General features: G+C 43.3%; 1 protein-coding gene across 16 annotated transcripts; it reads right to left on the bottom strand.

Moving 5' to 3' along the window:
* Positions 1 to 266: 266 nt before the first annotated feature.
* On the bottom strand, positions 267 to 23,661 carry TCP11 (t-complex 11). 16 transcript variants are annotated; one of them, XM_031935658.1, is made up of 11 exons: positions 23,458 to 23,592; positions 22,992 to 23,129; positions 18,971 to 19,082; positions 11,619 to 11,739; positions 4,326 to 4,546; positions 3,361 to 3,499; positions 3,096 to 3,232; positions 2,647 to 2,864; positions 2,377 to 2,558; positions 1,431 to 1,594; positions 267 to 704 (listed from the first exon to the last, which is right to left on the bottom strand). In XM_031935658.1, the coding sequence occupies exons 7-11, from the start codon at positions 3,205 to 3,207 to the stop codon at positions 472 to 474; spliced, it is 909 nt and encodes a 302-aa protein (XP_031791518.1). In that variant the 5' UTR covers positions 3,208 to 3,232; positions 3,361 to 3,499; positions 4,326 to 4,546; positions 11,619 to 11,739; positions 18,971 to 19,082; positions 22,992 to 23,129; positions 23,458 to 23,592; the 3' UTR covers positions 267 to 471. The 16 variants fall into 16 exon arrangements, with proteins under 16 accessions (XP_031791518.1, XP_031791514.1, XP_031791517.1 ...); XM_023212587.1 differs by lacking the exon at positions 3,361 to 3,499 and adding an exon at positions 22,267 to 22,472 and having other exon boundaries at positions 274 to 704; positions 23,458 to 23,661; XM_023212588.1 differs by lacking the exon at positions 3,361 to 3,499 and adding an exon at positions 22,267 to 22,472 and having other exon boundaries at positions 274 to 704; positions 18,971 to 19,067; positions 23,458 to 23,661.
* Positions 23,662 to 24,384: the final 723 nt, after the last annotated feature.

Below are 24,384 nucleotides of genomic sequence, written 5' to 3'. Positions count from 1 at the left end.
CTCCTGAGGTGAACTGGACAAAACAAAGGCTTCCAAAGAAGCCCTTATATTCACAATTTGGATAATTCCAGAGTTTTAAGAGCCCCCCCAGAGTAATGCTTTACCCTTAAAGAAAGTAACGCTAGCACCTGGTTGTCTTGGCTGCTCGCTCTATATGTTGAAAGGTACAAATAGCCAGCAAGGGGAAAACTGAGGGCTTGCTGGCTTCTCAGCTAGTTGAGGGCTAAAGTCATAGGGCTTGGCCTCAGCCTGCAGCACAGGAAAAATGGAGGATTTCTTGCACTTAAGAAGTTTATTAGTGAATGGGTTTGGGCCAGCTGGTGTTTACATGCTTGATCCCTACAGCCTTAGTGTATTGGCTGCAGGGCCTGGGATAGAAGCTCACTGTCTGCTGGTCACTGGTGATGTTACTCCAGGAAGATGATAGGCCTCCTCTTGGGTCCAAGGTACCAGGGCTCTGAGCCGACGCTATCAAACAGACTCCACTTTTGTTTCCAGTGCCTGGGCTGGGGAGATGAGGGTTTCTAGGATCTCAGTGTAGTAGGGACCAAACACCTGCTGATTGTGATGTGTCAAGTTGACAAACTTTTGGCCCAGTTCTGCCAGTTCTGCTTCAATGAGAGTAAGACCTCCAGGAAGGTCTAATAGAGACCGCTGCACACCAAGAACCAAACAGCATTTGAGAAACAAACGAATTCGCTGATCTGTGAGCAGAAAAATACAGTGATAAGGGAAAGGGCAAACAGACTTCAGGGAGAAAATTCCCCCTGCGCTCTACTCACCCATGTTCTAAGTTAACAGATATGTACCAACCTGCTCACTTACCTATAGATAAGGAAATTTGTTTTGTTTGGAAAGGGGGCTGCTATCTTGCTCTCAAGGACAAATATAAAAAACTAGTGTGTTAGTAAATTTCACACTATTCAAAAGATTGTTTAAGTAGCCATCAGTTAGATCCTAGTGAGTGAGTGACATAACAGGAGGAACTTAGACTGATCCTTCAGATGGCTAAGGTTAGGAGCAAGCTGGCCAAGTTCATGGCCTCCACTCCAGCATGAGGGTAGGGGATTCCCCACTATAGGAACATGTCTTCCAGCTAAATTCAGCACTAGTTTCTTGTTGGGAGATGGGGGAATGTCAGATTTCTTGGGTGCAGTTAGAGAATGAACTGTTGGCCCAAGTGACTTAACCAGGTTGGCTGGATATATCCCACGCCTAGAAGTCATGAATTTCTGGGTGCAAATCATGCTGAGAACCACAGTTAGTCTTTAAACTGAGATGGATATGATTTCAACCCAGGATTTTGAAAAAACTCAAGGCTAAACAATGACGTACCCAATTACCATGCTTCAAGTTGTTAAAGGTTGGGGTTCCACGGTCAGGATCTATCTCTTCCCTCACCATTCTCACTACCCCACAAGCATACTCACCAATAACACTGTGGACACAGTTCTCCTTCTTGGCAATGTTCTGGAGCTGTCCCATCAGAGATGCTGTATTGTCACTGCTCAGAGCAACAAGGCCCATATTCTTGAGGCTTTGATGGATTTCCTGAGATACCTGTTCACTCACAGTCAGTATAGCTTCCTCAGGCCTAGACCATGAAAGAAAGTAAGCTGGCACCTACCAGGTAACCCTGGCATAGGCCCAGGATCCAGCATGCTATATATCAGATGCCAGGCCCACTTGAGGGAGAATGTCAGCCATCCTCTCCACCCCCAAACCCCAGCACCTGGCAGGCTATAGGGCCCAGTGGGTAGGTACAATGTCCTCACTGTAACCCTCAAGACACCAGCTATTCTCTATATGTGGCATCATATTCTACTTCTTAGCAAACAAAGTAAATAATAAAATCAACTCTGGAAAAGTGTTTAGTTGTGCCCTTGGATCCGCTCAGTGTTCTTTAGTCCCATGGACTTGATTTTTACATATACATATTTAACTTTCTTAGGCATCTTCCAGAATCATCTGTCCCACCTCATCAGTTATAACTACAACCTGGCCTTCTGATTCCTCTTTCTCCTTTGGTGTGACAGCCTGCACACAGTGGAATGTTTAATCAATATTGCTGACTGACTGACCAAGTCCTGGATATATGTGATGATACCAGCCCACTGTCACCACTCAACTAGATAATGACCCTTTTGCAGCAAACTATCTTCCACACTACCCTTTTTGGAAGAAAGGTTTTGTTGTTGTTGTTGTTGTTGTTACAAGCCTTATGACCACTTATGGGAAGAAACAAACAATCTTTGTAGTTGGTTCCAAAGGACCTTTCTGTGGTTTGTGGTAGACAGTAAGCAATCGTTCATTACCTGCCTATGTTCTAAATACCACATATCACCTTCTGCTCTAAAAAATAACTATGCAGCTCACCTGGAGTGAAAGTCTTCCAACAGGGATTTGGTTATGCGTTTCAGTTTATCTACAAATTGGGGTGAGCCAAACAAAACACTGCCAGAGAAACTACTGGCCACCAGCAAGACTGAGGCCATGATGGTTAACTGGTGCAACTGGGACTTCAGCTCCTGCAGCCGGGTTCTGTCCATCAGCAAGGTCTGGGAACCAGGGAAGAATAGGCTGTCAGGGGAAGTCCCGATGGAAGCCCTGAATACCAAATAAGGCAATGCCCCTAGACATTCCTACCTCAGGGAACTCTTCATTTTCAGGGTCCCAGAGAAGGAGGTTCAGGAAGCCCTGACACAGCACCATTGTGGGGCTAAGGGGCTCTGAGTTGTTGGTTGCCTCGTTGGGAGAGGGGCCAGCCAGGCTGGAGGAGTCAGAAGTGTCTGGGCTAGTCGGAGGTGACATGGTAAGGTCTGCTGCTGCTTGGGTCAGCCATTTGGTGGTGTGATTAAGGAGACCTATGACAGGTAAGGGAGTATATAAGCATCTTTAGCATCTTCATCTCTGAGGCTTCAAGACCAAGGTTCTTTTCAAGATATACTCCTGGTCAATAAATAAATGCTCCCTCCCCTCACCTAATAAGCAACTTTCTATTCCTAAAAAGAGACAGAGGACTCTCTAACATTATAAAAGTCAGACCCAAGGTAGTACCTTTCCCACTCACTCCCACCCTCACATTATATACATACTAGGCTGCTTATTGAGGAGTTCCTGGAATTTAGCCCGTTCATACTGAATGGAATGTTCCTGCAGGTGGGGTTGAAGGCTCTGGATAGTGTAGTTCACCATGTCCATTTTCATCAGGCCCAGAACCTGGAAGATCCCTCTGACACAAGGGGAAAGAGAATATTTATACTATGAAATAGAACCTAGTAAGCTAGAAACCCACCCAAGGAGTCATTAAATCACTGTATTTTAGAGTAAGGAGGGGCCTTAAGACTAACTTAGTCTTACCTCCTACATTTTCAGAAGATGACATGTGGCCCAGAACCCAATACCCAGCGTGAGTCAGTGGCAGAATTGGGAACAGCTAAGTCTCTGGACCTTGAAGCCTTCAGTCTAGATCTCCTTCACTATGGTCATTCTGCTGTCTCTTAAAAAGGGTAGTCAGTGGAAAGAAATACACCAGCATGCTAACAATTCTCTTCAGGAAGTAGGATTATAGGTGATGCTATTTTTGACTCATTGGGCCAATTGTTTTTGTTTTTGTTTTTAACTTTCTGGGTCTTGGTTCCTAGAGCTGTGAAATAGGGATGACCACCCATCACTGTCTCCTCATAGTGTGTGAACTGGAAGAAGAGAAAACCTGGGAAAGAGCCCGAGAGCCGGGTATGGTGGCTTATGCCAGTAATCCCAGCACTTTGGGAGGCTGGGAGGCTGAGGTGGGTGAATCACCTGTGGTCAGGAGTTCGAGACCAGCCTGGCCAACATGGCGAAACCTTGTTTCTACTAAAAATACAAAAGTCAGCCAGGTGTGGTGGTGCGTACCTGTAATCCCAGCTACTCAGGAGGCTGAGGCAGGAGAATTGCTTGAACCCAGGAGGCAGAGGTTGCAGTGAGTCAAGATCTCATCACTGCACCTGGGCGACAAGAGTGGAACTCCATCTCAAAAAAAAAAAAAGAAAAAGAAAGAACACCTGGGAAAGGGATATTTTAACTCCTTAAAAGAAAGAAGTATGTACTGTAGTGTCTTATGGTATTATACAGGGGTGGTCCAATCAAGCCAGGATAACCAAAAGGCCCTGCGGGGCCATCTTTGGAAAAGAAGAGTGAATTGACCAGAGAGGAGAAAAAAGGTGTTAGTCAGGTCTTCAGCAGGGAAGAGCTGGTCAAGACAATGGCTATAATCTAGGTCTGGCCCAGCTTTTCCTGGCTCAGGGGCTAAAGCAGGTTTCTGGGGGCAGTACCAAGTTTCATACCTCAGTAGCCAAACAGGATCCGTAATGTTTTCTAGTTTCTGCACTGCTTCATCTCGAACTGGTGCACACAGCAAAGCCATCATGTTGAGAACATGCTTAGAGAGATAGAGGACTTTCAGAGCCCCATGTTCTGCCTCCTGCTTGAGCAAGTCCGTGTCCAGAGCTTCTTCAATCTCAGTTCTCAGGCGGTTCTGGCGTGGTAATAGCAGTGATAGCAAGATCTGCCCAGGAAAGAAAGTCAAAGGAGGAGTTGATCTATTTAGAGCCCCAAACTTTATCCAATGGGCAACCCCTTTAGCTAAAGATATACCAGCCTATGTTTTTTAAGGATCAAGAAGTTGGGTCCCTAAATTTCCCATGGAATATTATTTATCTTTGTTTAGAGGCTAGTGATAATTGAAGGCTCAAGGGGATCAATTACAGGAATAGTATATCATTTTCTAGGCAGAATGAGATATAGAGATGAATAATATCAAGGAGTGTGGTAAAAAGACATACAGGGTACAACAGATATAAAATACCCACCATCACATGGTGATGAGGTCTCTTAACTTTAAAAGGGAAGCATTTTTTAGATTATTTTGCTTTAAAGGGCAAGGATGAAATAGGCATAGGAGCTGTTGCAGTCACTGAAATAGCCTATTAATCCCCAAAATAAGTTCCTGGTAAACAGGGACTCTTATTCATCCCTGTGCCTCTGTAACACACGGGACATGGTGGGGGCCTAGGGGATAAGAGTCAATGAATATTTAATTGAACAGAATATGATGTTGTCATAGCAAGATCTCAACTGTTTACCTTCATGTTAAACAAATAAAATCAAAGTTGCTCCATACTATCTATTTTAATTGTCAAGCTCTGTCAGTTACCAATTTGGAGCCTCTCAGCTCCAAATCTACCCTTCAGTGCCTACTCTGCAAAAACGGAGCTGGGCCTTTGAATTATTTTTCCTTTCCTAGCTGGCACAATGTTAGATTTTGTCAAAAGAGGGTGCTAAAAAGAAACTGCAAGAGAAAAGGGCCTTCCTTCTTGGCTCTGGTATGCTCCTCTCAGCAAGCTCCTGCATTGTGGAAGCTTCTCTTTGTTCAAATTACTGCATGGTTTCTGCCTCTTGATTAGACTCTGGTAAAAAGTTGGTACCATGAGTGAGGTTTGATGACCAGCAAGTTTCAAGTACTTTAGATGCCTTAAACACATGCAAACTTGAGGATAGCAGATGATCTCTACAAAAATTCAGGGGCCTGTCACTTTAGTAAAGTTTCTAGAGTTTCAGTGGTCAGGAGCTTTTCAAGTGATGCCCTCCAAGGTGAAGGACAAATTGCTGTACCTGAACCACCCACCATTAAAAAAAAAAGGCATAATACTTAGTAGGCCTTTTAGAATTTTTTTTTTCTTTTGAGACAGAGTCTCACTCTGTTGCTCAGGCTGGAGTCCAGTGGCGTGATCATGGCCTCCAACTCCTGAGCCCAAGTGATCCTCCCACCTCAGCCTCCTGAGTAGCTAGGACTACAGGCACATGTCCCCATATCCAGGTGTTTTCCTTCTTTCTTTCTTTCTTTCTTTCTTTCTTTCTTTCTTTTTTTTTTTTTTTTGTAGAGACGGGGTCTCACTGTGTTGCCAGGCTGGCCTCAAATTCCTGGTCTCAAGCTATCCTCCTGCCTTGGCCTCCCAAAGTGCTGGGATTACAGTCATAAGCCACTACACCTGGTCCTCCTTTTTGGATTCTTTTGAGACAGGGTCTAGCTCTGTTGCCCAGGCTGGAGTGTTGTAGCATGATCACAGCTTACTGCAGCCTCAACCTCCTGGGCTCAAATGATCCCCCCACCTCAACCTCCTAAGTAGCTGGGACTATAGGTATGACCACCATGCCCAACTATTTAAAAAGATTATTTTTTTCTAGAGATGGGGGTCTGCTGTGTTGTCCCTGCTGGTCTTGAACTCCTGGCCTTAAGCAACTTACCATCCTTGGCCTCTCAAAGTGCTACAATTGCAGGCCTGAGCCACCATAGCCAGCCCCTTTTTGGATTTTTAAGGCAACATGCACCACACCTGTGTTTGCTACTTTGACATTCATTTGAGTGATTCTGATTTATTTAGAATCACTCAAGGTTACCCATTGTTTTGGGGGGGGTAGGGGAGTGCTAACTAATTAGAGCAAGAGTAGGCTCTGCAGCAAGTTTAGACTTAGTACAAGCCACTCTACCATTTGGGCCTCATGATCCTGCAGATCCAATGACACTTTAAGTGTCCATAGCAAATAAGGGTGCTGTATAGAATGTCTTGCAAGCACCAATAAGAGAACCACACATGGACCTTTAGGAATTGGAAGCAAATCTATTCCTTCTTTACTGATAATTATTCACCTTTTGAGAAACAACTTCTTGGGCCTTGGTAGAAAGTAAACACCTTACTATAGAGCACTGGGTAACCATGTGGACTAAGCTTCTCATCAGGAATTAGGTATTGTCTAACTTACATAGCTACAAGACTGGACATGCACAGCAGCAATCTATTATCAAATGAAAATGGCCTATAAGAGACCAAGCATATACTGGTAATAAGAACAGATACACAGACCAAAAGAACAGAGAGCTGATAAATAAAACCTGGATATATGGTCAAATGATTTTCAACAACAATGCCAAGAACCAATGGGGAAAGGACAGTGTTTTCAACAAACGGTGCTGGGAAAAGAGGATATCCACATGCAAAAGAACAAAGTTGGACCTTTACCTTACCCCCATATAAAAATATTAATTCAAAATGGTAGTGGCTCACGTCTGTAATCCCAGCACTTTGGGAGGTCGGGGCAGGCGGATCACCCAAGGTCAGGAGTTTGAGACCAGCCTGGGCAAAATGGTGAAACCCCGTCTCTATTAAAAATACTAAAAATTAGCCAGGCGTGATAGTGCACACTTGTAATCCCAGCTACTACTCGGGAGACTGAGGTGGGAGAATTGCTTGAACCCGGGAGGCAAAGATTACAATGAGCCAAGATCGCATCATTGCACTCCAGCCTGGGTGACAGAGCAAGACTCCATCTCAAAAAAAAAAAAAAAAAAAAAAAACCTAAACATAAGAGCTAAAACTACAAAACTCTTAGGAGAAAACAGAAAACATAGGTGTAAATATTCATGATCTAGGATTTGGCAGGATATGACACCAAAAGCATAAAATTCAATAAAAGACAACCCAATTTAAAAATGGACAAAGTACCTGAGTAAACATTTCTTTGAAGAAGATGTACAAATAGCCAACAAACACATGAATAGATGCTCAATATCACTAGCCATTAAGAGAAATGCAAGTCGATGAGATACCACTTCACACCCATTAGAATGGCCATTATAAAAACTGGAAAATAGCAAATGCTGGCAAGGATGTGGAGAAACTGGAACCCTGGTACATTGCTGGTAGGAATATAAAATGGTATGGCTACAACAGAAAACAGTTTGGCAGTTCCTCAAAGAGTTAAACATAGAATTACCATAGGATCCAGCAATTCCACCTTTAGGTATATACCCAGAAAAATTAAAAGCAGGGACTCAAATATATACTTCTATACAATGTTTACAGCAGCAGCATTTACAATAGCCAAAAGGCATAAAGAATCCATAAAGAACCTAAATGTCCATCAACAGATGTATGGATAAACAAAATGTATTCCATCCATATAATATTATTCAGCCATAAAAAGGATTTACATTCTGATATATGCTACAATATGGATGAACCTTTAAAACATTACACTAAGTTAAACAAGTCCAAAACTAAAAGGACAAATATTGTATTACACTTGTAAGTACCTAGAGTAGTCAAATTCACAGAGACAGAAAGTACAGGTGCTAACAGGAGAGGGGAAAGGGAAATTATTCTTTAATAAGTACAAAATTTCTGTTAGGGAAGATTCAAAGGTTCTGGAAATGGATAGTGGTGATGGTTATACAACATTGTAAATTTACTTAATGCTAGTAAATTGTAACACTAAAAAATAGTAAATTTTGTTATGAATATTTTGCCACAACAAAAACAAATCCTAAAAAAAAATTAAATAAATTTTTTAAAAGCCCACAATATGGCCCATTACCCAGGGAGGATCAGCCAGCCATCTCATGGCAGATGATTTCACTGGACCTCTAACAGTTTAGAGACGGCGAGATTCATCCTTACTTGGATAGACACATATTCTGGATATGGAGTTGCCATATCCAGAATATGTGTGTACCAGCATCCACATAATCACAGAATGCCTTATCAGCTGTCCTGGGTCTTTGCATGCCCCACTGCATTGCTCAAGGAACTCATTTCATAGCAAAAGATATGCAGTGAATTCATACCTACTAAATTAACTGGTCTGACCAAAAAGCTTTCACTGAGAATCAACTGGCCTAACGAAAAAGCAGAATGGCTTATTTTAGACTCAATTACAGCATTAGGTGAGCAACAATACCTGAAAGGAAGGGAACTGGTCTTATAGGATGCAATATATGCTTTGAATCAACGACTTTTTTTTTTTTTTTTTTTTTTTTGAGACAGGGTTTTCTCTGTTGCCCAGGCTGGAGCACAGTGACACAGTCACAGCTCACTGCAACCTCTGCCTCCCAGGCTCAAGCAATCCTTCCGTGTCAATCTCCTGAGTAGCTGAGACTACAAGCATGCACCACCACACCTGGTTAATTTTTCTTTTTTTTTTTTTTTTTTTTTTTGAGACAGAGTCTCGCTCTGTGGCCCAGGCTGGAGTGCAGTGGCCAGATCTCAGCTCACTGCAAGCTCCGCCTCCCGGGTTCACGCCATTCTCCTGCCTCAGCCTCCCTAGTAGCTGGGACTACAGGCGCCCGCCACCTCGCCTGGCTAGTTTTTTATATTTTTTTAGTAGAGACAGGGTTTCACCGTGTTAGCCAGGATGGTCTCAATCTCCTGACCTCGTGATCCGCCCATCTCGGCCTCCCAAAGTGCTGGGATTACAGACCTGAGCCACCGCGCCCGGCCAATTTTTCTATTTTTTGTAGAGATGGGTTTCACCACATTGCCCAAGCTGGCCTCAAATTCCTAGACTCAAGCATTCTGCCCACTTCAGCCTCCCAGAGTGATAAGATTACAGGCGTAAGCCACTGTGCCCAGCTTCAAAGACCATTCCATGGTGCTGTACCCTAATGCCAGAATACATGGGTCCAGGAATCAAGCAGTAGAAGTAGGACTGGTTCCTCTTACTGGTACACCTGATAACCCACTTGCAGGATTTTTGTTTCCCATTCTGCCAACTTTGAGGTCTGCTGATTTGTGTGAAATACTTGCATTGGTTCCAATGAAATAGAAGATGAAACTGTCACCTGGCCATTGGGGGCTCCTTATACCACTGAACCAAAAGGGTTAAAAAAGGAGTTACTGTACTGGCTGCAGTACTTGCTCCTGAGTACCAATGAGAAACTGGATTGTGGCCACACTATGGGGGTAAGAAAGACTATGCCTGAAACTCAGGAGGTTCTCTGAGTTGCCTCTTAGTACTTCCAAGCTCAATATTAAAGGTTAATGGAAAACCACAGCAAACAAATAAAGCAAAGTGTCTCAGACTCTTTGGCAATGAAGGTTTGGGTCACTGCACCAGATAAAGAACCCCAACCAGCTGAAGTTCTGGCCAAGGACAAGGGAAATACGGAATGAAGGAACAGTGGAAGAAGGAAGCCATAGATAACAACTAGAGCCTTGTGACCAGTTATGGAAACAAGGACAATGAACAGTGGAAGAAGGAAGCCATAGATAACAACTAGAGCCTTGTGACCAGTTATGGAAACAAGGACTATAAAAATTATCTTTGCTTATTATATGTACGTTTATTTATATATGTCAACATTTTGTTCTTCCTTTCTTTCCATTGTTATTTTATATACAAGTTGTTAGAAGTTAATTTTATGATTTAGCCTTCAGGTAACAGAATATATTCAGTGAAACTGACTGAATTTGAGGAGTGACCAGTGATGGATACAATAACTATTTGGGCCATGTCTCCTCATTTGCGGGGGAGGATAAATAATAAATAGCTATTTGTCTTGTAAGAGTTCTTTTCAGGAATTCAAATGTGTATAGAAGACTGCTGAGTAGCCAAAGGTGTGGACTGTGCCATTTATCAATATATTGCCTCACAGATCCAAATCCATTGTTCTTTGCTCTGTGAAAATGGAGCTAAGTCCTTTCCATATCTTTCCTTTGCCAGATGGCACATTTTAAGCTTCATCAGCAGAAGGTGTTAGTTTTCTGTGCTGTATAACATACTGCCATAATCCTAGCAACTTATAACACCACACATTTATTATCTCAGTTTCTGTGGGTCAGAAGTACAGATGCAGTTTAGCTGGGTCCTCTGTTCAGGGTCTCACAAGCCTGCAAGCAAAGTGTTAGCTGGGCTGCATTCTCATTTGGAAACATGACTGGGGAAGATTCTGTTTCCAAGCTCATTCAGATTGTTGGCAGAATTCATTTCCTCACAACTGTACACTTGAGGGCCCCAGCTTCTTACTGGCTATTGTCTGGATGCTAACCCCAAGTCCTAGAAGCCACCTGTAGTTCCTTGCTATGTGGCCCGCTCAATAGGCAGTTCACAACACAGCTGTTTACTTCTTCAGGGCCAGCAGGAGAATCTTTCCCTCCAGTCTCCTAAGACAGAGTATTACATGATGAAATGTAATCATGGGAGTTATATCCCATCACTTTTGCCATACTGCTTGGAAGTTGCAAATCTCATCCACTGAAGGGGAGAAGATTATACAAGGGTACAGAACATTGTGGGTCACCTTAAGGTATGTCTGCCACATACTAGAAAGACACTGCAAAGGCAAGAGCTTTTATTCCTGGTTCTGGTATGTTCACTTGGCAGGCTCCTGCAGTTCTTGGCTCCTGTAGCATGAATAGCTTCTCTAGTGCTTGGCTCCTGCAGTGCACTGTTGTCAGCAGCATGCATAGGCCAGCAACTTCTCATGGCATAGCTATGCCCTCTCAAATGAGGTCCTTGGCTGGCCTCTCTCAGCCCTAAGGGTATGATAGATGCCCTTTATATGTGATATTCAAGTATTCTTTAGTTTTCTTTATTTTTACTGGTCAAGCCCTCATTTCTCCAATTCCCATTATAATAATTTTTATATTAAACCCTCCATGCTGAAATTACTGTGTGATTTCTGTCTATTGCTTAGTCTCTGACTGATTCATGGACCACGTTCAGTTAAGATTTGCTAGTCACTGACACTCCAATAAGCTGGAGATGTCTAGAAACTTTACATTTACAAATGGAAGGTCACTCACCTCTTTAATTTCTTTCAGAAGTTCAAGAGCACAACTGAAGTCAGGGGGAGTTGCTGATAGTTGCTCTTTAAGATGGTCCCAAAAGGCATTGTGCACTGTCTCCTTGACCTTGCCTTCCAGACTATAAGAGGGTTAAATGAGCAGATTACTCTCTCAACCCAAAAAACAGTTACAGTGTCATAACCTCCTAAACCCCAAATTGAATTTGGTATGGTAAAAGGCCATTATAATAACAGGGAAAGGCCAGGAACTATGTTGGAACTGCAGCAGAGTTGAACAAGCTAGGGTTAGATTTGTATTTCAAGGGTAATGGCAAAACCTCTCAGAAGGGCTTCTTGTGGTTCCAGAGCAGCCCTCCCTCTGCAGTAGAAAGAGCCCTGAATGGAGAGATGTCAGGCTGACTTTTAGCACTGACTGTGCATCTAGCCTAGATATGTAACTTGATTTCCATTTGTGTATACACATAGCATTGAGCTAAATGATCTTTCATTTTCTTATACTCCTGAAATCTAGGAAAGGGTATTCCTTCTTTGAAAATACCAAAGGTCCACAGATATTTCCAAATCAGCATATCTAAAACTAAATTCATTATCTTCCTCATCCAAATCTGCTCCTCTTGTATTCTCAATTTCAGTGGCACTACCATCTATATAGTAATGGAAGCCAGAAAGAAGTCTTTTTTTTTCACCTTGAAAAAAACACAAGGAGCAAAGGAAATTTGTTTTATTTTATTTTTTGAGACAGGGTCTCACTCTGTTACTCAGGTTGGAATGCAATGGCACAATCAAGGCTCACTGCAGCCTCAGCCTCCCAGGTGCAAGCAAACCTCTTACCCCTGCCTCCTGAGTAGCTGGGACCACAGGCATGAGCCACCATGCCAGCTAATTTTTTTATTTTTATTTTTAGTAGAGATGGGGGTCCCGCTATGTTACTCGGGCTGGTCTTGAACTCCAGGGCTCAAGTAATCCATTTGCCTCTGCCTTCCATAGCGCTGAGATTATAGACATGAACCACTGCACCCAGCCAAGGCAATTCAATTTAGAAATGAGAGTCTTTCAACAAATCATGTTGGAACAACTAGATATCTACATACAAAAAAAAAAAAAAAAAAAGAATCTAAACACAAGCCTTAAACCCTTCACAAAAGTTAACTCAAAATGGATCAGAGACCTACTTGCAAAATACAAAACTGTAAAACTTGTAGAAGATAACATAGGAGGAAATCTAGGTAACCCTGAGTTTGGTGATGACCTTTTAGATACAATGCCAAAAACATAATCCACAAAAGAAAAAATTGCTAAGTTGTACTTCATTAAAATTAAAAATTTCTGCTCTGTGAAAGACACTATTAAGAGAAGAAAAAAAAAAACAAGCCACACACTAGGAAACAATCTTTGAAAAATACATCTCTGATAAGGATACGTATCCAAAACATATAAAGAACTCTTAAAACGCAATAATAAGGCCGGGCGCGGTGGCTCAAGCCTGTAATCCCAGCACTTTGGGAGGCCGAGATGGGTGGATCACGAGGTCAGGAGATCGAGACCATCCTGGCTAACACGGTGAAACCCCGTCTCTACTAAAAATAATACAAAAAACTAGCCGGGCGAGGTGGCGGCGCCTGTAGTCCCAGCTACTAGGGAGGCTGAGGCAGGAGAATGGCAGGAACCCGGGAGGCGGAGCTTGCAGTGAGCTGAGATCTGGCCACTGCACTCCAGCCTGGGTAACAGAGCAAGACTCCGTCTCAAAAAAAAAAAAAAAACACAATAATAAGAAAATGAACAACCATTAAAAAATAGGCCAAAGACCTTAACAGACATCTCATCAAAGAGGATGTTCAGATGGCAAATAAGTATATGAGAAGACACTCAACATCATTTGTCATTTGGGAGTTGCAAATTAAAACAACAAAAAGAAAACAAAAAAGGACACCACTATATGATACTTACCAGAATGGCCAAAATCAGAAAACTGACACCACTAATTGCTGACCAGCATATAGAGAAATAAGAACTCACATTCACTGCTGGTCAGATGTAAATGGTACAGCCAGTTTGGAAAGCAGCTGGGCTGTTTCTTACAAAACTGAATATACTCTTACATATGATCTGGCTATCACGCTCCTGGGTATATACCGAAATGAATGAAAGCTTATGTTCACACAAAAACCTGCATACAAATGTTAATAGCAGCTTTATTCATAAGTGCCAAAACTTAGAAGAAACAAAAATGTCTTTCAACTGATAAATAAACTGTCCATAAAATGGAATATTATTTAATGATAAAAAAATGATTTGGGAGGCTGAGGCAGGTGGATCACTTGAGATCGGGAGTTCAAGACCAGCCTTGCCAACATGGTGAAAACCCATCTCTACCAAAAATACAAAAATTAGCTGGGTGAAATGGTGTATGTCTGTAATCCCAGCTACTCAGGAGGCTGAGGCAGGAGAATCGCTTGAACCCAGCAGGCAGAGGTTGCAGTGAGCCAAGACTGTGCCCCTGCACTCCAGCCTGTGCGACAGAGTGAGACTCCATCTCAAAACAAACAGAAGGCCGGGTGCGGTGGCTCATGCCTATAATCCCAGCACTTTGGAAGGCCAAGGCGGGCGGATCACCTGAGGCCAGGAGTTGGAGACCAGCCTGGCCAATATGGCGAAACCTTGTCTCTACTAAAAATACAAATATTAGCAGAGGCATGGTGGCACACGCCTATAATCCCAGCTACTCGGGAGGCTGAGGCAGGAGAATCACTTAAAACCGAGAGGCGGAGGTTGCAGTGAGCCGAGATTGTGCCACTGCACTCCAGCCTGGGTGACAGAGCAAAACTCCATCTCAAAAACAAAAAAACAAACAAACACACAACAAAAAAGAAAAGAAAAATGAGCCATCAAGCCACAAAAAAACATAAAGGAAACTTAAATGAAATTACTAAGTGAAACAATTAATCGGAACAGGGTCCATACTATGTGATTCCAACAACATGACTTCCTGGAAAAGTCCTCCTGAGTGGCTGGGTTTACAGCTGGCTCGTTTTTTTTTAAATGTTTAGTAGAGACAGGGTTTTGCCATGTTGGCCAGGCTGGTCTCGAACTCCTAGCTGCAAGTGATCCACTCGCCTTGGCCTCCCAAAGTGCCGGGATTACAAGGATGAACCACCATGCCCGGCCCCCTCCTACCATCATCTCTTAAATTAACTAGTCTCCCTGCCTCTAGTCTTGTTTCTTTATAATCTGTTTTCCACACTGCTACCAATTCATTCTAAAAACAATGCTTTTTCTAAGATGCCATATTTAACATGAAGTAATGCTTATTTAAAGTCCTTTGGGGGCTCCCCCATCACCAGCAAGATAAATGTCTTATGTTACCTTATATCATACACTCTGCCCTCTCTTTCCAATGTATTTTCTTCCACCTTGTAACACCTTGTGCTCAGTCATTGCAAGCTGGTTGGAAAGAACATACCATGTTCTACCACCATTCTCTGCCTCTGACATGTTGCCACCACTACCTGGTGCAACCTTTCACACCAAGACCACCTGGAAAGCACTTACTCAATATCCAAAACTCAAGTCTTCATAGGCCGAATCTTCCTCCGTAGGCAAATCTTCCCTGATCCTCCATAGGTAGCTGAACACTCTCATTAAACTCTATATATGTGCAGCTACAAGTGAACTTATCAGTCTAATTAGTCATTTGCTATTATTCAACTGTCTCCCCTACAAAAGCTTCTTGACAGCAAAAACAGTGCCTTATCTGTATCTCTATCCCTAGCACCCAGCATTTTGCCTGTGACATAGTAAGGACTCAATAAATGCCTGGTAAATGAATATCTGAGAACGAAATTTCCCTTAGGAACATACAATTGTAATTAAAATCATCCTATGAACCTAAGGTAAAGCCAACTGCCAATAATGACTAACCTCAAACAATTTCAGCCTTTTTCCCAACATAATTTTTTGTATCACCATACTTGGAAACCCAGCTCTGAATACTACTATTTCTCTGGCTTCATTTCTCCCTCTCTCTTTTCTTCTACCTGCCATACCCCTCTATCCCTCCATGCACCTGCAACTCCCTCACCACCACCCTATCACAGACCTTATTCTCCCAGTTTCAGTTTTCTCTCCTCCCCTGTGAGCAACAAACATATCTAAACAGTGAGAGAGAAGCTGAGAGACCCCAGTTTGGTAAATACCTGTTCCCAGAGTTGTGCCTGGCATGGAAACTTGCTAACATCAGTCAAGAACAAATCAAAGGAGCGTGAAGACCAGAGAAGCAACATGTGATGGAGAAAGGCCCTTTAGTAACAGATACCCCACAGTGGCCCTCTGACAAAAGCATTTAAGGATGCAAATGAATCATAAGTTGTCATTATTTATTTGTCTTTTGGTGGAAAATTAGAAAAATTTTATTTTTTAATTGTGTTTTCTTTTCTCAGCCTCATCTGTGATACAATATTTACAATTTGTTTTTTTAGAGACAGAGTCTTGCTCTGTTACCTGGGCTGGAGTGTAGTAGCACTAGCACAGCTTACTGTAGCCTTGACCTCCCAAGCTCAAGTAATCCTCCCACCCCAGTCTCCTGCATAGCTAGGACTACAGCCATGCACCATCACAACTTGCTAATTTAAAAAAAATTTTTTTTTTTTTTTGTAGAGACGAGGTCTCATTATGTTGCCCAGGTTAGTCTTGAACTCTTAACTTCAAGTGATCCTCCCACCTCAGCCTCCCAAAGTGCTGGGATTACAGGCATGAGCCACTGTGCCTGACCAAGAATTGCTTAAAAATATAAAATCTGGGCTGAGTGTGGTGGCTCACGCCTGTAATCCCAGCACTTTGGGAGGCCAAGGCGGGTGGATCATGAGGTTAAGAGATTGAGACTATCCTGGCTAACATGGTGAAACCCCGCCTCTACTAAAAATACAAAAATTAATTGGGCATGGTGGTATGCGCCTGTAGTCCCAGCTACTCGGGAAGCTGAGGCAAGAGAATTGCTTGAACCTGGGAAGCTGAGGTTGCAGTAAGCTGAGATCACGCCACTGCACACTCCAACTTGGCAACAGAGCAAGATTCTGTCTCAGAAAAAAAAAATCTGACACTGAAATTTACCCACTTAATTGTCAATAAACCAGCAGAACCAATTCATTTCATACTTAATGAATGGTTCTTCTTTACCACAATGTCAATATAACTAATAATAATAAAAATAAAGTCTGGTGTGGGTGTGGAAGCATTCTTTATCAATAGAGTTCAGATTTTGATAAATAAGCTGAGTTATGAAGCTGGGAGAAAAAAAATTCTGAGTCAAAACACCACTAACAGAAAATCTTTATCTGTGCCTGTTCAGCATGAAGCCACTTAAAAGGGTAGTTGATAGGAGCTATATGGTAGGCAGCTGACAAGATGGCCCCAAAGATCTCTGCTTCCTGATACAGTCGTCCCTTGGTATCCAAGAGGGATTGGTTCCAGGATCCCCCTCGGAAATTCACGGATGCTCAAGTCCCCGATACAAAATGGCATAGTATCGCATATAACCTATGCACATCCACCCATAGGCTTTTTTTTTTTTTTTTTTGGTTTGGTTTTGTTTTGAAACGAAGTCTGGCTCTGTCGCCAGGCTGGAGTGCAGTGGTGCGATCTTGGCTCACTGCAACCTCTGCCTCCTGGGTTCAAGTGATTCGCCTGCCTCAGCCTACTGAGTAGCTGGGACTAGAGGCTCGCACCACCACGCCTGGCTAATTTTTGTATTCTTACTAGAGACAGGGTTTCACCATGCTGGCCAGGATGGTCTCGATTTCTTGACCTCGTGATCCGCCCGCCTTTGCCTCCCAAAGTGCTGGGATTACAGGTGTGAGCCACCGCGTCCGGCCCCATAAACTTTAAATCATCTCTAGATTACTTAAATATCTACTTCAACGTAAATGCCATGTAAGTAGTTGTTATACAATATTGGTTTTTAATTTTGTATTATTTTGTATTATTTTTATTGTGTTATTTATTTCATTTTTCTAATTTTTTCTATATGCAGTTGGTTGAATCCACGGGATGCAGAGCCCACAGATATAAGGGCCAACTGTATTCACATCTTTGTGGAAGCCTGTCCCCTTGAGGGTGGGCAGGATCTAATGACTCATTTATAGCAAATGGAAAGTAGCAGAAGTGGGCCGGGCATGGCAGCTCACGCCTGTAATCCCAGCACTTTGGGAGGCCCAGGCGGATCACCTGAGCTTGAGTGTTCGACACCAGACTGACCAACATGGAGAAACCCCATCTCTGCTAAAAATACAACATTAGCCAGGCATGGTGGCACATGCCTGTAATCCCAGCTACTTAGGAGGCCGAGGCAGGATAATTGCTTGAACCTGGGAGGCGGAGGTTGCAGTGAGTGGAGATCGCGCCATTGCACCCCAGCCTGGGCAACAAGAGCAAAACTCCAACTCAAAAAAAAAGAATGTAGCAGAAGCAATGGGATGTCACTTCTGAGATTAGGTAACAAAGACTGGCTTCTGTCATGGGCATCATCTCTCACACACACTCTTGTTCTCTCCCTTGGAGGAAAGCCAGCTGCCATGTTTAGAGTTGCCCTATAGAAAAGCCCATGTGGCAAGAAATTGAGGGAGCCTCTGGCCAAGAGTCAGCAGACTGACTACAACCCATGAGAGACTATAAGCCCGAGGTATACAGTTAAACCATGCCCATATCTCTCATCCACAGAAACTATGACATAATGAATATTATTGTGCTGGGCACAATGGCTCATGCCTGTAATTCCAGCACTTTGGGAAGCTGAGGCGGAAGGACTGCTTGAGCCTAAGAGTTCAAGATAACCCTGGGCAACACAGTGAGACCCCATCTCTAAAAAAAAAAAAAAAAAACGGAAAATGAGGTAGGAGGATCACTTGAGCACAGGAGGTGGAGCCTGCAGTGAGCCATGACCACACCACCGCATGCAGGTAACAGAGCGAGACCCTGCCTCCAAAAAAATAAAACCACCCAAAATGGAAAAATGAAATATTATTTTAAGTTGCTAAATTTTGGGGTAATTTGTTATGCAGCAACAGATTAAGTACTACAGGCTGCTTCCTCCAAGTCTGTCAGAGATCTGAAATCCACCCTATTTATTCCAACAAGTGTTGCTTTGGTTTATTTGTTGGCTAAGTAACATTTGCTTCTTGACCTTCTTTGGTACTAATAATTACAACTTAGTACTCTTCTGTTTAAGTTGTTGAGACCTCTCAAGTTTAAATACTGATTGTACCATTAAATAAAAATGCTTCAAGTCTGATCTGAAGCCATTAGTGCTAAGTACCTAAGCCAGGATGAGCAACATGAAGAAAGAAGAAGAGTCTATACCTGCTTGGAGGTAAAACCTTCTCTTCCATGTAGTAATCACAATTCATCCCAATCTTGTTGCTCAGCTTGGAAACTTCATTAACGGTTTCTGTCAGACCTGTGACAGAAAGAACTGATGGTGGACAACAATGAGCCCATGCAAGTCTGAATTTCTATTTTAGTCAGAGATTCACTCAATCTAGTAGGCCCCAAATTTAGATTAATCAAACTGGTCTTACACAGACTCACCCAATTATTCTAGTGATTTATGTTTTCTGCACCGTATGCCCCATGCCAGCGCTAGAAACTTTCAGAATAGTAGTCTCACACTGGGGGAAGGGAGGGCAAATAGCTAGTTCATAAAAAAAGGAGGAAGTGAAACAGATGAAAAACTTTTCCCTTAAAAAGTAAAATCGTATTTATAGCAGCAAAGAAACAATAATTTGAAATTTGCAAAAATAAACATTTATCTAAGTATTAAGGTTCCACGTTCCTTTTCCTGCCTCTGATGCTACACATGATGAAAGCTAAACTCTCTCTACAGATAATAGTCAGATGTTACTGAACAGTGCCAAAGTCATTTGGTCTTCTAAAGCGGTAGTTCTCAGATTTTAGGATTTCACAGACTAATAAAATTTCTGAAAATATTTTAAGCAACTGAAAACAACTTGCCAACTTTTTGTTTTGCCTAGTATGGACAGTGAAACAAGCAAATAAAAATCCCTCTAGCACCACCAAAATCATAATTTCATCAAAGAAAAGATAGCTTAACCTCCAAAAAAACCAGAAAGGAAATATTATCAAAATAAAAAGCAGACGTTTAAATCAAATTAACTTTAGGAAAACTCATTACAATATTTTTATGATTTAATTTCACTAAATAGTGCTAAGAATTTTGTCACAGATCAGCATGGGCATTTGGCAACCACTGTTCTAAGTTTTTAGTGCAGAACTATAGTACAGCTGATAGCATTCACACATAATAGGTATATATGGTAGTTACAATGATTACTTGGTGTGTAAAATGAAGCTGTATACAATACATCATATTTTATCACTCTCTTTTGATGAAGCGTCATGATTTTTCACAGAAAATTATTTAGCTCCAAGATGTAGAGGAGATGTAGATGAACCAAGATTGGCCACAAGTTGATCATTGTTGAAGCTGGATGATGGATAAATGGGGGCTCATTGTATTAGTGTGTAATACATAAATGTGTAATGTTTCTATAGTAAAAAAAATTAAAAATGTAAAAAGGAAAAATAAGGTTACTGTAGAAAAGTTACATAGGAGAATGCCCCTGTTCTTAGATACATGATGAAATATTTAGAGGTAAAGTCATGACTTTCTATCTCACCCCAGTTAAAATGGCTTTTATCCAAAACGCAGGCAGTAACAAATGCTGGTGAGGACGTGGAGGAAAGGGAACCCTCGAACACTGTTAGTGGGAATGTAAATCAGTACAACCACTATGGAGAATAGTTTGGTTTAGTTCCTCAAACACCTAAAAATAGAGCGATCATATGATCCAGCAATCCCACTGCTGAGTATATACCCCAAAGAAAGGAAATCAATTTATCAAAGAGATATCTGCACTCCCATGTTTATTTCAGCACTATTCATGATAGCCAAGATTTGGAAGCAACCTGTGTCCATCAACAGACGAATGGTAGATATACACAATGGGGTGCTATTCAGCCAAAAACAAAAAAACAACAGGAGATCCTGTTATCTGTAACAACGCAGATGGAATGGAAGGTCATTATGTTAAGCGAATTAAGCCAGGCACAGAAAGACAAACTTTACATGTTCTCACTTATTTGTGGGAGCTAAAAATTAAAACAGTTGAACTCATGTAGATAGAGAATGACAGAAAACCAGAGGCTGGGAAGGGTAGTTGGGTGGGGGGTTGGGGGGTTGCAGGGAAGTGCAGAGGGTTAATGGGTACAAAAAATAGAATGAATAAGATCTAGTATTTGAGAGAACAGAATGACAATAGTCAACAATAATTTAGTTGCACATTTTAAAATACTTAAAAGAGTATAATTGGATTGTTTGTAACACAAAGGATAAATCCTTGAGATGATGTATATCACATTTATCCTGATGTGATTATTACACATTGTATGCCTGTATCAAAATATCCCATGTACCTGATAAATATACATACCTACTATGTACCCATAAAAATTTTAAAATTAAAAGAAGTCAAGGCCAGGTGCTGTGGCTCTTGCCTATAATCCCAGCACTTTGGGAGGCTGAGGCAGGTGGATCACCTGAGGTCAGGAGTTCGAGACCAGCCTGGCTGACATGGTGAAACCTCGTCTCTACTAAAAATACAAAAATTAACTGGGCATACTGGCACATGCTTGTAATCCCAGCTACTCAGGAGGCTGAGGCAGGAGAATCACTTGAACCCAGAAGGGTTGCAGTGACCCAAGATCGCATCACTGCCCTCCAGCCTGGGTGACAGAGACTCTGTCTCAAAAAACCAACAAAAAAGACCACAACCAACAACAAAAATTAAAAGAAGTCATGACATTGTAATTTTAAAAGGCAGGAGGGGGAAATACAGGGAGAGAGAAAAAGCAATATGGCAGAATATTAACAATGTGGGCATTCACTGTATTATTTTTTACTTTTCAGCAGACTTAGGATATTTAAAAATAAAAAGTTAAGGGGATTGTAGACCATTACCAAAAATCCACTGAGTCCCTGCTTAGGTAAACATGAAGGTGAACTGGACCTTAAGCGCATACTTGATTTAAGTGGACCCTTTATTTCTGCAGCCTCTCTGAAGTCTTTCGTTCCAGTCCAAATGGCAAAACACAATCAAATATGTAAATAGACTCATTGCTAATTCACGAATGCTAAATGAGAGCTAAGAGAAAACCTTCAGAAGGGGATTGAGCTACAGCAGCTTATTGAGGGACGGCGGGAAATAGACACAGAAACACTTTCCAACTACAACAAATCAAAGTTCATAGCCTGCCTTGATAAGACTGTTCTGTTGCTCAAAAGTTACATAGCACTAAGCAATTCCAAAACAGCACTAAAATTCAGGAATGAAGAGAGCTCAAAGAGAAATCAGAGATAAAATTTAACTGAAATAGATTTTAAAAATCCACATCCCAAGGACAAAAACATTTTCAAGTAATATAACAACCAAGTCAACCTAATACACAAAATTTCAAATTTTTTAAAAAAGGAATTTGATTTTTCATTTTACTGAGAGTTGTTTTATATACGGACTCATTTAAATAGACACCTAAAAAACTTAAATTGTATGTACAAAAAAATGGACTTTTCATCCAACATCAGGTTCACGGCTGTTGAAAATGCCCCCAGTAAGCCTTTTGGTGTCATCCTGTTAACCAGCAGCGACCCCATGTGGCCACAAGAGAAACTAATCTAATTCAGCCTCAAAGCCTCAATCTAATTTTTCGCATTTCAATAGTCAAGAATCTTCTCTCGAGTTGTTGCACGCGGACAGGTCTTCAGTTTGATGACTAGTTACGTTCTCTGGAGATTAAGAGAAATACAGCATGAGTCCCAGTGAGACTGGACCCACCAAAAAACGCTGAGAAGACCTTGTGCCCCAATAAGAACACGAAAGAACATCCACTACAGAACCGAGCTAGAGACTGGGCCCAGGACACTACTACTACTTGAGTTAGCAAAGCACTGAGAAAACCCAATTCCCGTCTGGGATCATTTGCGTTCTTTAAAATCAACCCCAGATCTATCTGCCAATTCCCCCTACATATTCAAAATACAATACAAAGGAGAGCTTTGAACCGACTCAGTCTCAAATCTTGTCAGATTCAGGTAATCACGCTTGGGTCACTTCTTTCTCTGGGACCAAAAACTCTTTGAAGACCTCTGCCCTCGGGCCTGTAAGTAAAGGCGGGTGGGGGAGAAACAGAGAAGGACAAACGAGAGGGACGGTGAAGAGAGAAAACTTGGGGGATGGGGGTGTCTGCGGACCCCCCACACTAAGCACCCCCTAGGGGGCCACAGGGACCGCCAAGCTGGACCTACAGGGAGGGGGGTCCTCGGGGCCGCTCTTGTCTTCATGGGGGGGTCCTGAGGTTTCGGGCTTACAGGACCTGTCCTCTGAGTCGCCAAGGTCCTTCGGGGGCACACACTCCTCCACGTCTGGCATTTTGCTGATGGTATCTGGGTGAGGGAGAAAGGCGTGTTGTTGGCGCCGGGGAAGGGGCCTCCCCAACTGCCAAGGGGGTCCCTGGGGGCGGCGGGAAGAGGGTAGCGGCCTCAGGGTCTTGGGGGTGCTGAGCTGCAGACGGGAAAAGGAGCGTGGAGGAGCGGAAGTCGAGAGTGAGACAGAAGTGGAGCCCTGGGCGGCAACGAGGAAACTAAGGCCACCGAAGGCTGGCGCAGGGCGGGCCGCGTGGGAAGGCCTCTTCCTCCGCGGCGAGGTGCCCCCCTCGCCCGAAAGGCCAGCCCAGGCCAGCCTCCGGCTCCCAGGCCGTCACCTCCTGCTCACCTCCTCCTCCCCCGCCGCGGGTAGCCCACTGGCGTCTGCTCTGGGGGCCTCGCGGCCTAGCGGCCTGGACCGTACCACCGCGGCAGAGCGGCGGGTTGGGGCGGCGCGCGGTGGGAGAGGCCGGGGTTTGAGAACAAACCGCTGCGGTCGCCGGGACAACGGGGCCGGGAACATGCCGCCGGAAAGGACCGGAGGCGGCAAGCTCGTGCGTCCTTCCTGAGCTGGGAGCCAACCAGGCCTCGAGCTGGTCGCTGGGGCCGGTTCCTGCCGGTCAGCTCCCGCCCCTCGAGAAAGATGGCGTGGAACTGCTGAGAGGAGGGCAGAGCATGCGTGGGGCTTTTTTCTTCAGGCTGTTCAGACAGCCGAGAAGTGGAGCCACACCCAGGACGGTTGTTTTCACAGCGTGTCCTCCGCCACCGCCACAGGGTCGCAGGGGCCGCGCTCTTTCCTCACATGTGGGAGAAGCGGAGGAGCCGCCAGGGCTGGGGCCAGGCTCTGCCCACTGGGGTCTCCGCCCGTGGCCGCCCTCCGCCTGCTGGGCTCCAGCCCTTGCCTTTCTTGACTCTGAATCTACTCTATCGCCCTTGCAGTGATGTGAAGACCTGGAGTGCCCCTGCCTGAGAAGATGGAAAGGGAGTGTATCCACTTCACCTGCTCCCATCCCTCTTTATTACTCTTGACTTCTTACCATAAAAGTGTACAGTAACAAAACAAAATAAAAAAGATGAAAGTATTACGATAAGAATCCAGGTTCCGATGGCTGACACCTGAGTCGAGCGGATCCCTCTCAGGAGTTCGAGTCCAGCCTGGCCAACATGGTGAAACCCCCCCACTCTACTGAAAATACAAAAATTAGCCGGCCGTGTTGGCGGGCGCCAGTATTCCCAGCTATTCGGGAGGCTGAGGCAGGGAATTGCTTGAACCCAG

Source organism: Piliocolobus tephrosceles, chromosome 5 (assembly GCF_002776525.5).
Source record: "Piliocolobus tephrosceles isolate RC106 chromosome 5, ASM277652v3, whole genome shotgun sequence".
Taxonomy (NCBI): Eukaryota; Metazoa; Chordata; class Mammalia; order Primates; family Cercopithecidae; genus Piliocolobus; species Piliocolobus tephrosceles.
The sequence above is the reverse complement of the archived record's forward strand: the minus strand, read 5'-3'. Positions and strand labels throughout refer to the sequence as shown.